The sequence below is a fragment of the Clarias gariepinus genome, chromosome 26 (assembly GCF_024256425.1).
Source record: "Clarias gariepinus isolate MV-2021 ecotype Netherlands chromosome 26, CGAR_prim_01v2, whole genome shotgun sequence".
In the NCBI taxonomy this organism is placed as follows: domain Eukaryota; kingdom Metazoa; phylum Chordata; class Actinopteri; order Siluriformes; family Clariidae; genus Clarias; species Clarias gariepinus.
Window position 1 is genome coordinate 21,149,782 of NC_071125.1, and position 14,316 is coordinate 21,164,097.

The window sequence follows — 14,316 nt, forward strand, 5'->3', positions numbered from 1 at the left end:
ATTGCTCCAGAGAATTTTCCACCTTGATGGTGTCCAAGCACTATTGAAACACTGGAATAAGTGTAGCAGGGGATTATAGAGAGAAATAATTGCAGTTTATACTTATAATTGTTCCGTTATTCTACACAAGCTACACTTAGTGTTAGTATTGTACTGTAATTGTAATCACCCTGTAGTTCCACTAAGCCAGTCAGGTCATGTGGATAAGTGATTGGTTCCTGGCATGTGCTGTAGAAGACTGAAGAGGTTCGCCTCGGTGTCTAACACGTTGGTGTCAAACTGCACCCTAGAACCGTTTTGTTCTCAGTGAACTGTTTTGTTCCCAGGATGTATTTGCTATACTTTATTATACGAAATTAAGATCATGTGGAAATGACCTTTACTAAACCTTGGAAATATTCATCAGGGAGCACCTACGTAGCAAGTGTCAGGTAGACATTTAGGTAAAACTTCTCGTCAAACAATGATCAAAGACAACCCCGGTTAGGTTAGTTGGCATAATTAGATTGCCCATAGTGTGTCATCTTGTGGATAGATTGGCATTTGATTGACAGGCTAAAGACCCCCCCCCCCCCCCCCCGTGCCCCTCTACAGGGTGAGCCGTACAGAGAATGTGTGTGTGAGTAAGTAGCAGTATTACAGAACTGTGATTACCATCATATATACAGTAAAATCCTGCCCCCCCCCCCCCCCCCCCCCCCCAACACACACAGGTAGAATCCTGAGAAATTAATTTAGTTGGTATTTAATACATGGTGAGTCCTGAGTCCATTAAATATTATTGGCCTCTGAGTTGCTGTTAATGTTTTAGAAATTATATAATTATATAGTATAAATATTCTTTATTAATAGTATCATATTAAATGTTAAGTAGATCAAAATATGGAATTATTCAATTTTTCACGGAAAATACAGTATGTTTTTATATATGTATACACTGCCTGGCAAAAAAAAAAGGGCTGCAAAAAAAAAAAAAAAAAAACAGCTAAGGATATTTGAAATTACTGGAACTCTTGCATGGATAGTGCTGAACCATCAACTTTGTGGAAGAAATAATCATGAATGGAGATCACTTAGACACTTGGTGAAGTTGCATGGTAAACCCCAAACCCTTCCATTCTATCCGGGCCTGGCACCGGCACTGCATCCAGAGGCTGGTGTTTGAGCATTGACTGGGAATCGAACCCGGGCCTTAGAGGTTGGTAATGTATGTATATGTGTTATTATTTCTGGGTGTTTATATTTATGATCAGCGAGCTACGTTTACATCATTTGAATCACCTACAGTATAAGCGTATGGTTCAAAAGAATCGATTTATGTTGACGTGTGTGTGTGTATCAGCTAATATCCCTCACCCCTTAGCAGTCATCTGCATATCCCTGATTCTACATTTTACTTAATTTCTTTTTTTAAATTATAAATAATTAGTGTATAAGAAATAAAACAGTGCACATAAAAACAAACTTCTTTGAAAGCACCAACGCCACCCCATTCCCCTTCATGGGTGCCAGGCTTAACCTAAACCCTGTTTAAACCCTCCTAGAGCAATTAAACCCAGCCTAAAAGGTCTAGATAAACTGATCAAGAACTGTATTATTATTTTTTTTTTTTACTGGATTTAAATGCATTTGTGTACAATCACGTTTTAGATAGCATTCCATATTTTCATATATTTATATTAAATCCCATTGAGATTAAAAATAGCCCAAATGGGAGGGAAACTATCTGGTCTCACAACACTGTTCACCTTTAACTGTCCCTGTGTGACAGCCCGGGCCGCAGTTCTTCCCCTCACCAGCTCTGGACGACAGAGATTTATCCTCGTCATATCTTTTTCCTTTGAATGAGTTTTAATTGTTTCTGTGTGTCAAGTGGATTTTGGTTGACTCGAGCACTCTACATTCTAAAGGTTCCTCAAGGTTCCTTAAGGTTAGTACTGTACAACAGGTGCCGATTTTAACCCCCGGAACGTTACTAACAGATGGCTCGTACTGTACATATTCATCACTGTACACGATTAACCTTTAGTTATTCTAACATGCATGCACTGTTACCATGTCAGCAAGAAAAAGGGAGAGTTTGAGCCTTTTTGGTGTGATGTGAAGGATGCACAAATGTCGGAACTGAGAAGACACCAAGAGCTGCAGTTATAAATAGTGAGTGCTGCATAGTGTAAGTGTTCCCAGTTTGACAAATGATTTTTTTCCCTTCCTCGTTAAACACTCAACGGCTTTTCTGGATCTCTTGACAAGCTGCAGAGCTCACAATATAAAAAAAATAAAAAGCAGAATTTCACTAAATGTAGATACAAATAAATAAATAAATGTAGTATTAATAAATAATAAATTGTCTTTTATTTTTTTCTGTTTAGGTATCTGGCGCGTGGGGTTTTTGCTTGCGCACAATGGGGATCAAAGCAGCTCTTCCTAAGTATGAGCTCTATTTTTATTATACGGTGCTGTCCATGGCAATGCTCTGGGCTGCCAGTTGGATTTTCGAGGCGTCCAGCTGTAAGTTTGAACACACACACACACACACACACACACACACACACACACACACACACATATTGTTCACAAATCAGACTGAAAAAAAAAAAAATTTTCCTTGTCAATATGTCAATAAAACGCAAACATTTTTAGTCCCTGCAACCGATCAGCTATCGTCCTGCACCGTTCCGTCTTCATGGAGTTATTTATTTGTCCATCCAGAGGGACACATGGAGCTGCTGTATTGTTTAAAAGGCCAGAGCAGTGGAGTAGGGCCAGGTGCCGAGAGCTATGCAGGTCATGCAGCTCGGATCATGTGTCAGTATTAATACACTAGACAAGGGAAAGAAAAATCGGATGGTAACACTGTGCGCTGGTTCGAGACCCAGGACTAACATAACGAAAAAGACTTTACAGTAAAGGATCTCAATCTCAAGTACAATTGATGATATAAAATTTGCACCACTGCTAAATCACAGCAAAATGTACAAAGTGTTAGATGATCAATTATGTTTTATTCATTTATCCATTTTGTTTTTGGTCTTCTCTTAAGCGAATGCAAACCGGAAGTCCTTTAAGTCCAACATTCAGCCAGGATGGTACTACTTTGGCAGAAAAATGGTGAGGTCCAATCTCTTGCCCTAACAAACTGTGCCAGCCATGTTTGTGTAAAATTGCACGCAGGTTAAACTCATTCACCTCTTTACTGCAGGACACGGCTGATTCCGAGTGGATGATGTGGTTCTCTACGTTCCGTGAGCACATCATCTTCGCCCTGTCTGGCCACGTCTTATTCGCCAAGATCTGCTCCATGCTGGCTCCTCAGGTGTGTCTCAAACATCTACTTAAAGGCTCTGGGTCACTCAGTTTTATTAAATTGTTCATGTACATGTACAGTATTATCGACTTGATCATTCCACAAATAAAGGTTAGCTACAAAGTAAGTGTTATATTAAAAAGGACAAGGGGCGTTCAAGTCAAACCAGGACTTGTGATGAAAGCTCCAGTGAACGAAGACATAAATGCGATTGACATTTACGACTTCAAGCACAGTTAGGTGATGTGACTCTTTCTTTTCTTTAATAATTATTTTACAGTATTAAACACATCATGAGCTCGGCTTGCCAGATGCCTTAACTGGTATTAGACTGTCCAATACCAATAACTACTTAATATCCTAACTAGCAATAATCTAAGTTGTCTAATAAATTGATTTGATGAGCATATACAGTATATATACAGTAAAACCTCAGATTGCGAGTAACACGGTTTGCAAGTGTTCCGCAATGTTAATTTGTTTTATTTTTACTTTATATTTTGTATTAATTATTTTTATGTATTAATTTTTTTTGGGCTGTGGAACGAATTATTTGAGTTTCCATTATTTATTATGGGAAAATAAAATTTGGTTTACGAGTGTTTTGGAATACGAGCCCACTTCCGAAACGAATTATGCTCGTAATCCAAGGTTCCACTGTGTATATATATATATATATATATATATATATATATATACACACACACCTCACACACCTTCTCTTCATCCATACAGTACAGGTCGCTGGTTTTCATGGTGTACGGTGTTCTTGCCGTTCTCACGAGTATGGGTTGGACCTACGTGATGCTCATCCTCTCACACTGCATGCTGCTCTACAGCATCTCGCTTGTCAAACTCCGCTGGCTCTGTTTCACCTCCGGACTCATCACACTCGCCACTTTTAAGATGGAACCCTTTGTTTCCTGGCAGGTAGATATCACACATAGTAAGGTTTAAACATCTTGTAGTTTTGTCTTGATTTCAAAAACATTCTGGATGCCTAATTGTCAGGTTCTTCATATTCCACATTTTTTCATTAGACTGTATACTGTAATATAGCACAATGTTACCAAATCCTAGTTTCTGGTCCTTTTTTTTGGGAATTCCCATCAATATGGTGTTTGTTCATGAGTGTCACTGATTCTCAGGCTGAGTTCGTGACCGGAGACTTTTCTCTCCGTCCTGTGCTCTTTTATGGTGGTTGTGGCTTCACCATCATGCGCTGCATGAGCTTCGCTCTGGAGAACTGTGAGAGGAAAGAGGGTCACTACAACATCCTGGAGCTGCTCAAGTACAACTTCTACCTCCCTTTCTTCTACTTCGGACCCATCATGACCTTCGATAAATTCTACGTCCAGGTAAAACCTTAAACAGCAGTTCAGTCTGTTAAAAAATGTTTTGTTTTGTTTTATTTGTAGACTCGTTCAATTATTTCTATGTATGTTACACATGTCTCACTATGTCTGTCATTGCATTAGAACGTCATGTCTTCTTCTCCCAAACAGGCTAATAATCCAAATCTGAGTCGTAAAGAGAGGGAGATGTGGAACATTTCCATCCAGGCCTTATTACACTTAGGAGTTATTATCATGATTGCCATCGTCTTCCACTTCATGTATATTCTGACTCTTCCAAATGACCTGAAGCTGCTGAAGCACCTCTCAGACTGGACTATCGGTAAGTCAGAGCCATTCCACAAGGGACCTTCGAGTCAAACTGGGACTTTTGATTGTGCACAATACCAGAACCCAGTTATGAGAGGAAAACCTCCCTTTATATCTCTATATAATCCTCTGCGACACTAATGCACTTATCCCGGTGTTTCACTAGTACTTGGATACCATCACGGTTTTTTAAGTACGCTGTCATCACCATACGGCGCTTGAAGTCTCCTGTAAATGTTAATTGTGTTTACACCTCTAGTTACAAGTCCCAGTTTGATCTGAACGCTCCTCATAAGTTACTACAATGCTTTTAAAAAGGATAATTTCCCTCACACCATTGCTTTGTCGTACTTCCCATCCCAGCTGGTTTGGCGTATATGAACGTGGTGTACGACTGGGTGAAAGCCGCCGTGATGTTCGGTGTTATAAACACAGTGTCTCGTCTGGACCACCTGGATCCCCCGAAACCTCCCAAATGCATCACGATGCTCTACGTCTTCTCTGAGACGTCAGTAAACACCTCATTTATATACACTTTTACTCATGTTTACCGAATGCAAAATGATGAATGATGATTTTCTTTCTAAAGGCACTTCGATCGAGGAATCAATGACTGGCTCTGCAAGTAAGTCTCATGTGTTTTTACATTTTTGGATGGGGTGTGTAGACTTTTGCACTCGACTGTGTATACAGTATCTACTGGTTGAATTACTTCCCAGTGTGTAAAAGCTAAAAGTGAACGTTGCAGGTATGTGTATAACTACCTCGGTGGTAAACATGAGAACGTGCTGGACGAGTTGATCGCCTCGCTCTGTACGTACGGCATCGCGGCGCTGTGGCTCGGGCCGGGCTGGGCCATCCTCACCTGGGCTTTCTTCAACTGCTTTGGTCTCAACCTTGAGCTGTGGATGGCCAAGATCTTCTCCACGGAGCCCCTCTGTACCGTTGAGGTGAGAGCCAGGAGGAAGGAGCACTGGAGAGACGGTTGATATAGAGATCATCAACTCGTGTATGTGACAAAACGCAGATTTATGCTGTTTTGTGGATGGAAATGATTGTTGAAATTAATCTGTCTTACTGGATTTACTTTAAGAAGGTTTAAAACAGCAATCAAGGTTAGATTACAGATTTATTACCTTGATCAAGCTCATAAACAGCTATAGCACTGGAAACAATATTGATATTTTTAACATTTATACTGTACATATTCATAATATAATACGACCATATCATATTATAATAATATTATATTATATCAAATATATTATTATATGACCTTTTTTCTTTTTCAACTTTTTTTTCTTTTTCTTTTTTTCTTTTTTTCTTTTTCTTTTTTTTTTTTTTTTTTACAGTTTTCTAACTGTATTTTAAACAAGATCAATCCCACAGTGATCATATTTTAATTGGCAATAATTTATTTATCTAATTTTGTATACTTTTATCATTTCTTAGTGTGTTTTATTAAATTTTACATAGTATCTCAAAAGTAAGTACACACCTAACATTTCAGCAACCATTTCTAAAATGAAAATTGCAAATGCAAATCCAAAAAAAATTCTCCTGAAGTGTATGTAAATACCTTTTTTCAACTGTATATACAGGGGTTGGACAATAAAACTGAAACATCTGGTTTTAGACTACAATAATTCATTAGTATGGCATATTTATATTATATATATTTATAGCATATTTCTATTTTTAGTTTCTATTTTTAGTTCTATTTTTCCTAGTTAAATTTTATTTTTATTTATTTATTTATTTATTTTATCGTATTTCTTTTATTCATATTTATTACTTATTATAAGCTTTAATTCTCTTTTTAAGGTCACTGGCGGTCGTGTAAGCATTTCACTACATTTCGTACTGTGTATGACTGTGTATGTGACAAATAAAATTTGAATTTGATTTGGTGTAGGGCCTCCTTTTCAGTTCATCTTGAGAATGACAGATACAAGTCCTGCGCAGCGGCCAGAGACATTTTGAGCCATTCTTCTTGCAGAATAGTGACCAGGTCACTACGTGATGATGGTGGAGACATTTCCTGACTCGCTCCTCCAAAACACCCCAAAGTGGCTCAATAATATTTAGATCTGGTGACTGTGCAGGCCATGGGAGATGTTTAACTTCACTATCATGTTCATCAAACCACTCTGTCACCAGTCTTGCTGAGGGCCAAGTATTGGGCCTATGGAATGCCATGATATTGCAGCCCAAACCATCACTGATCCCCACCCCCATGCTTCACTCTGGGCATGCAACAGTCTGGGTGGTACGCTTCTTTGGGGGCTTCTCCACACCGTAACTCTCCTGGATGTGGGAAAGACAGTGAAGGTGGACTCATCAGAGAACAATACATGTTTCACATTGTCCACAGCCCAACATTTTCACTGCTGGCACCATTGAAACCGACGTTTGGCACTGGAAAGAGTGACCAAGGGTTTGGCTATAGCAGCTCGGCCGTGTACATTGACCCTGTGGAGCTGCCGACGAACAGTTTTGGTGGAAACAGGGGAGTTGAGGAGCACATTCAATTCTGCAGTGGGTGGGTTTTATGTTTTTTGGATAAAATCCGGGTTAGCACCTGAATATCCCTTTCAGACAGCTTCATCTTATGTCTACAGTTACTCCTGTTGGATGTGGTTCATCCTTCTTGGTGGTATGCTGACATTACCCGGGATACCGTGGCTCTTGATACATCACAAAGACTTGCTGTCTTGGTCATGATGCACCAGCGAGTTCAACAAATTCCCAAAATTTATATAAACATTTATAACATAATCTTGATCATTTACTCCCCAAGTGATCCGTGTTAAGGTGGTTAAGGTGTAGTGGTTAGCACTGTCGCCTTGCACCTCCAGGGTTGAGGGTTCGATTCCGATCTGGGAGTATGTGTGCATGGAGGTTGCATGTTCTTGGTGCATGGTGGGTTTCCTTCATATACTTAGGTTTCCTCCCACAATCCAAAGACATGCAGATCAGGCTAACTGATTCACAAATTGCCCATAGAGTGTGAGTGTTGAGCAGAGGTCCTACACGGTTGAACAAATGTTAATAAATATAATGGTCATCATTGGCCTTCACAGTTGCTAGTTGGTCTTAGAGGTTCCTAGATGGATGGATGGGTGGTGACCCATGTTAAGCTGACCTGTATTAAGGGTGTTTTTGTTCTTATTTCTGTCTCAGATGTCGATGTCCGAATCCATGTCTCGCAGAATTAGAGCTGTCTTTAATACCTTCAACTTCTGGAGTATCATCCTGTACAACATTCTGCTCCTCAACAGCCTTGACTTTGCGAAGCTCGTTGCCAAAAGGTTACTGCTGAAAGGTAAAAACCAGTCAAATTTGTGTCCATGTAAAATACTACAAGCACTGCTTTCTGAATGTATTTATACATATCAAAAAACAGCCATGTAAATATGAGGGGTGTTCAAGTCAAACCCGGGACTCGTGATGATCCTGGCCAAGGTGGCTCAGAGCCCACTGCAGTTGTTCCCATGAACATTCAGAGAGTGGAAGTAGTTTATAAAATCGAATTTGAGTTGTTTGCCTTGGTGAACTGATAATGCATTACAGTTTGTGTCATGACAATTTTTAATGCCTTATACTGTACTGTATATCCAAAGAATTTTCCCATAATGCATTACTTTTAACTATAGTGTGCCTGTGCAGGCTAAAATCGACCCTTTGATTTCTTTTTCATGCAGGTTTCCCCTTATCCACCATCACCGTGATGTTTGTGACCTATTGCTTGGTCCAGATAATAAAAGAAAGAGAAAGAAAGCAGGCTTTGATTGACGACCCAGATCCTGTACCACCTCCTGCCCCCGCCCCCCCTCCAGCTACCGTCAAACCACAAGCTGAGGCGTCACCCACTGCTGCGGACCCCAACAAGGAAAAGTCTGAGTAGGAAGACTTTACTCTGTAAGGCTATTTTTAAGGATCCAAGTTGCATATTGAAAATAATAGACCTGAAGCGATAATCTCAATTACATAACTTCAGAAATTTAATTCAATTTAATTCAACTCAATTCAATTTTATTTACTGTATATACTGTAGCGCTTTTACCAATGATCATTGTTGCAAAGTGGCTTTACAGAATCAAAAAGAAACTATATGAATTTTTACACAGATACAATTACATAATATCGTTGTAATAAACCTTAAACAAATTCACTGACAATAAACAAGAACTTTTATCATGCACAGTTCACAGTTAATCACTGCAGATTTTATATGATGGAACTGTTTACAAGATAAAAAATGTTTTCAATTGCTTAAATAAATGAATAAATGATGTGATGCTGTGTATATGACTGGTTTCATCAGATTTTTTGTAAATTTATGGGAAAAATAGCCTAACCTGGTAGGACTCAGTTATCCAAATCATCATTTTCTGATAACAAAAAATCTTATTCATACACTAAAAAATGTTTCTTATTAATGGAAATTAATGATTAATTAAGATCCAAAAAGGGCCAAAAAAAAAAAATATTGAAGCTTGAAGTAAAAAATAAATATGATAAGTTAAAATAAAAAGCTAATAGATGCATTTGAGACCCAGAATATTTATTTAATTGATATTAAATAAATACTAGGTGTTCGGCACATTAACAGTTTCTTCCTTCTTAATGAGGATTGGTTTGTTGTTATGGTATAGATAAAAACTTTGGGCTTCTTTAGGATTCAGCATTTTTGATTTGTTGTATTTACAATACTGGAAATATGAAGTTGCTGATGGTTCCTGGGAATTTAATTAACAAGTAAATCAAGCATTTTATATGTATATATAATAAGTGCATTAATTATGAGGGGGACTTGTGATACATTTTTTGTGAATATAGCCTGGTAAAACCGGTGGACAATTACAGAAGATGCAAACAATCCAAACGCAGTGAATGATGAACCAGGCTGAGGTGGATCGGACCCCATAGCACTCATTTACGTAAACATTCAGAGAGTGGAACGCCTGATCCTTGAAAATGAACAGATGTCTGTGGGAGCTGTACACTCTTGTACATACAGATGCAAAAAAAATAATAAAATTAGGATGTGTGTTATAAAATCTATGTATTAAAAAGGTTCCTTGATTGTTCTTTGAATAGCTAAAGATAGATAAGTTCCAGCTTTTCACTAAAAGGATTGTTCTTGGAATGTACTCTGAAAAGAAACTTTATGTTGTATACCATGTAGTACCCAACAAAAGAAAGAAACATGTAGAGTACTAGGTAGAAACTTTTTTCTAATGGCACATATATAGAATTGCATTGTTAGAAGTGCATAGGGTGGCACTGTTAAAGCCACTGATCTCACCTATCTGTGTTTATGACTCAGGCAAAGCTGCTGCCTCATAGGAGGGAGTGTGTCAGCTGCTGTGCTTGTATCTCTTTTGTACCAGAATAGCCTCCACACCCGGTGAGGGCTTAACCTATAAATAGGCTTTTAGATAGAGTTTGGTTGAAGTGTTGGGACAGCTGAGGAAGTCTGCTTAACCAGGCCCTGCCTCATTCTTCTGGATTAGACACTGACAGAAGTAGAGCGAGGATAAGTACTGCCCGAATCCCCGGTAGGATCTGAATTGAGGTTGTTACAGAACTCATCCAACCATGGCTCTGCCGATAGACCCCATGGAGGAGCTTCGAATGTACCAACAGACGCTGCTACAGGATGGCCTGTGCGACCTGCTGGAAAATGACACCATGGTGGACTGCGTGCTGAAGATCAAGGACAAAGAGTTCCCCTGCCACCGCCTGGTGCTGGCTGCTTGTAGCTCCTACTTCCGGGCGTTTTTTAAATCAGGCGTGGAAGCAAGCAAACAGCGAGAGATTGTCCTGGAGGATGTTGAACCTGGTGTCATGGGTATGATTCTGAAATACCTCTACACATCAAGCATCAATGTGACTGAGCAGAATGTCCAGGACATCTTTTCTCTTGCCAACATGCTCCAGATTCCATCCATTTTCACAGTGTGTGTCTCGTTCCTCCAGAAACGCTTGAGCTTGAGCAACTGCCTGGCCATATTTCGCCTGGGTTTGATGATCGACTGCCCTCGGTTGGCGGTCTCAGCCAGGAATTTTGCCTGCGAGCGTTTTGAGCTGATCACACGAGATGAGGAGTTCCTACGCCTGAGTCCCAGTGAGTTAGCTGCAATCTTGACCTCGGACTCATTGAATGTGGAAACAGAGCAGGCCGTATTCGAGGCCATCATGAAATGGGTGGGCTTTGACAAGGACAAGCGACTTGAGGAACTCTCAACATTACTGGACTGTGTGCGCTTCCGACTCGTCCCTGAGGATTATTTCGCAGAGCAGGTGGAGCAACACGAGTGGCTGCGATCTAACCCCGAAATTACCAAGAAACTGCAGCTGGTCAAAAATGCTTATGTTGGGAAACTTCCAGAGGTTAAGAAGACCTCAACAAGTAAAAAAATTAAAGAAAAGGAGGCAGAGGAAGATGGTGAAGAGGAAGAAGATCAGGAAGAGTTACTTCCTGGAATCCTGAATGATAATTTAAGGTTCGGCATGTTTCTCAGAGACTTAATACTTATGATAAGTGACACAAGTTCAGTTGCTTACGACCCTACAGGAAACGACTGCTATTTGGCGTCAATATCCAGCCAGATTCCAAAAAATCATTGTAGCATTGTAACCAAAGAAAACCAAATCTTTGTGGCTGGTGGACTTTTCTTCAATGAACAGAATCAAGAGGAACAGCTCAACTCATACTTTTTACAGGTACACTGTACAACACAGACCTTCGCTTAAAAAATTTAGAAAATGTGTAAGATGCTCCCCTTTATCCCCAACACCTACAGTATGTTTAACCAATATGTATGTAAGACACATTTCCATTTGATGTCCTTGTACCATAATGTCGTGCTGAGATCCACCTTCTACCCCTAACAGTTTGATCCTGCAAGTTCAGATTGGCTCGGAATGCCCCCTATGCCCTCACCTCGCTTCCTGTTTGGCATGGGTGAAGCAGAGAATTCCATCTTTGTAATCGGTGGGAAGGAGTTAAAGGAGGGAGAAAAAACTTTGGATTCAGTCATAGTTTATGACAGAATGTAAGTATTTAACCCTACAGGAGCATGAATTATATTGTGATTACTTTGTAATAATTCAGGATATCTTGCATTTCATCCAAGATCGTTCAAATGGGAAGAGTCAGTTCCACTACCCTACGCGGTGTATGGACATGGAACAGTATCTCACAATGGAATTGTGTATGTAATAGGAGGAAAAGGAGATGACAAGTAAGATCTTCTCTTACAAAATAAAATAAAAAAAATTGAAATTCCTAACATTTGTTCATTCTAACACAAGTCTCCCTGTCTTGCTTGTAGACAGTGCTTGAACAGAGTTTGTGCTTATGACATGAAGAAAGGTAAGTGGACGGATCTTGCACCACTGAAGACCGAACGATCGCTGTTTGGCGTCACTGTTTATAAGGACAAGATCTACGTTGCTGGAGGTGTTACAAACTCTGGTCTCACTGGCACCATTGAGGTTTATGACATTAAATCGAACAAGTTAGTTCAACGGAATCACAGTATTAACAATACTGACATAGAATTATACTGGATGTAGATTTGTGTCTAATCCAAAAATGAATAATATTTTTGCAGGTGGTCTGAGTTTGTCGATTTTCCCCAGGAGCGCAGCTCCCTCAGTCTGATCACAGTGGGTAATACCATCTTTGCTGTCGGCGGCTTCGCAATGTTTCCAAGTGAAAACAGTGAGGATCTCACACCAAGAGAGATGAACGACATTTGGAGGTAGAATATAGTCTAATTGTATCTAAAATATAAGGCCAACTTTCTTGAGATTTAAAGTTGACATCAGAAAGTCGGTAAGAAAACTATCGCGTCCATGCCCAAGTACTTTTTGCATTCAAAACAGCTACCAAGAGGAAACCTCAGCACCTTAGGCTCTTTAAATGGAAAAAAAATCTGTATAACCACCAACATCCAAACCATCTTTACTTGCTTGTCATTACAAAAACATCTAGCTTACTGCCATATGGTTTTGGTGTGTAATTTGGTGGAACCTCAAAAAAAAAAAATTATAATAAAAAAGCTTTTTGTGTTTCAGTTTTAAAATAAGATAACATATGCCAAAATCTCTGATACTGCCATGATTTTTTCTAATAACAACAGATTAACATTGAATTAACATGTTTGACAATCCATAATACACAAGAGTGGACGTTGACATCATATGATTTTTTGGTAGGTATGACGAAAGTGAGAGGAAGTGGAACGGTATCCTGAGAGAGATTCGCTACGCTTCAGGCGCGACAGTGTTGGGTGTCCGTCTCAACACACTAAGACTCACCAAAATGTGAAACCAACTGTTTGTGATCCCTCGAGGAACTTTTTTTTTTATTATTATTTTTTAATTTAAATAAAGTTTGGTTTTATCAGAGAGCAAGTGTGTTGTATGGGACTAAGAGCACTAGAAAAACTGAAAATAAAACATGGTTTAGTTTGTTATTGGCCAGTTTTAGTTGCATGTTGTTTAATATTACCTTTATGGTTGGCACAAACAAAAACTTAAACTTCAATTCTCAAACACTCAAATTAACAATTTTATTATGACATAAATTTTTTACCCATAGAAACAGTTACCTGAACAGAGTTAGTGCAATAATAAGTTAGAATGTTATTATTTCTGTCAGAGTTTCATTGTGACAATTTAATTTTGTTATGCCTTTTGTTGTTTATACATTTTACACCATTCTGTCAAATAATAGACTTAATTTTATTTCAGACCGGTTCAGTTCTGGTTCTTATTTTATTGTGGAGGAACAAAAAAGTAATAAAAATATTTCAGAATAAAATGAAACATTTACTTTTATTACCGTTATCATTAACCATGTACATCATTGTTGCCTCCAGTAATTAGGATTACATGACAGAATATTCTCAATAATCCTGTTGTTTCTACTTAAAAGGTGTTGTAATATAAACTAGGCTTGAATAATATGATATTAATATTGTGATGTCACGATACACTTTCTGGCAGGTTAGCTGTTAAATTTGTACTAAATCATAATCTTTCACATTTATCATAATTTTCATATACTTGTTTATGTTCCTTAATTTTCTGTGTAGATTGAAACCTACATATTATGTGTATTGCTGAGATCTCATACAGAGTACAGAGACGTGATACATCTTTTTAATATTATCCACCGCTAATTAGCAGAATAAGAAAGGATAGGAAACATGTACACATACATATAAAAGATGAATCTTATACAAGACACATTTTAAGGTTTTGGTACATTGTTTAATTCAGTTTGCTATTAAAATGACTCGTATTTTTGCTCTGTTACAGACAAGA

At 38.7% G+C, this 14,316-nt stretch overlaps 2 protein-coding genes across 2 annotated transcripts; both read left to right on the forward strand.

The window, feature by feature from the left end:
• Positions 1 to 1,774: 1,774 nt before the first annotated feature.
• hhatlb (hedgehog acyltransferase like, b) lies at positions 1,775 to 9,217 on the forward strand. The gene is made up of 12 exons (XM_053488093.1): positions 1,775 to 1,930; positions 2,373 to 2,511; positions 3,044 to 3,111; positions 3,203 to 3,316; positions 4,043 to 4,237; positions 4,456 to 4,665; positions 4,813 to 4,984; positions 5,335 to 5,479; positions 5,561 to 5,596; positions 5,720 to 5,921; positions 8,155 to 8,296; positions 8,676 to 9,217. The coding sequence occupies exons 2-12, from the start codon at positions 2,406 to 2,408 to the stop codon at positions 8,876 to 8,878; spliced, it is 1,593 nt and encodes a 530-aa protein (XP_053344068.1). The 5' UTR covers positions 1,775 to 1,930; positions 2,373 to 2,405; the 3' UTR covers positions 8,879 to 9,217.
• Positions 9,218 to 10,454: 1,237 nt separating this feature from the next.
• Positions 10,455 to 13,746, forward strand: klhl40b (kelch-like family member 40b). The gene is made up of 6 exons (XM_053487918.1): positions 10,455 to 11,703; positions 11,875 to 12,035; positions 12,117 to 12,224; positions 12,315 to 12,500; positions 12,597 to 12,746; positions 13,204 to 13,746. Exons 1-6 carry the CDS (start codon positions 10,576 to 10,578, stop codon positions 13,313 to 13,315), a joined length of 1,845 nt encoding a protein of 614 aa, XP_053343893.1. The 5' UTR covers positions 10,455 to 10,575; the 3' UTR covers positions 13,316 to 13,746.
• The last annotated feature ends 570 nt before the right edge of the window (positions 13,747 to 14,316 follow it).

What these genes read in the sequence shown, in the direction of transcription:
- klhl40b (XM_053487918.1), top strand. Translation starts at nt 10,576, where the DNA reads ATGGCTCTGCCGATAGACCCCATGGAGGAGCTTCGAATGTACCAACAG. An exon ending in GTCATAGTTTATGACAGAAT is followed by an intron (nt 12,036 to 12,116) that starts GTAAGTATTTAA and finishes ATTTCATCCAAG; the next exon opens with ATCGTTCAAATGGGAAGAGT. An exon ending in TATGACATTAAATCGAACAA is followed by an intron (nt 12,501 to 12,596) that starts GTTAGTTCAACG and finishes ATATTTTTGCAG; the next exon opens with GTGGTCTGAGTTTGTCGATT.
- hhatlb (XM_053488093.1), top strand. Translation starts at nt 2,406, where the DNA reads ATGGGGATCAAAGCAGCTCTTCCTAAGTATGAGCTCTATTTTTATTAT. An exon ending in GATTTTCGAGGCGTCCAGCT is followed by an intron (nt 2,512 to 3,043) that starts GTAAGTTTGAAC and finishes TCTTCTCTTAAG; the next exon opens with CGAATGCAAACCGGAAGTCC. An exon ending in CCTCTCAGACTGGACTATCG is followed by an intron (nt 4,985 to 5,334) that starts GTAAGTCAGAGC and finishes TTCCCATCCCAG; the next exon opens with CTGGTTTGGCGTATATGAAC.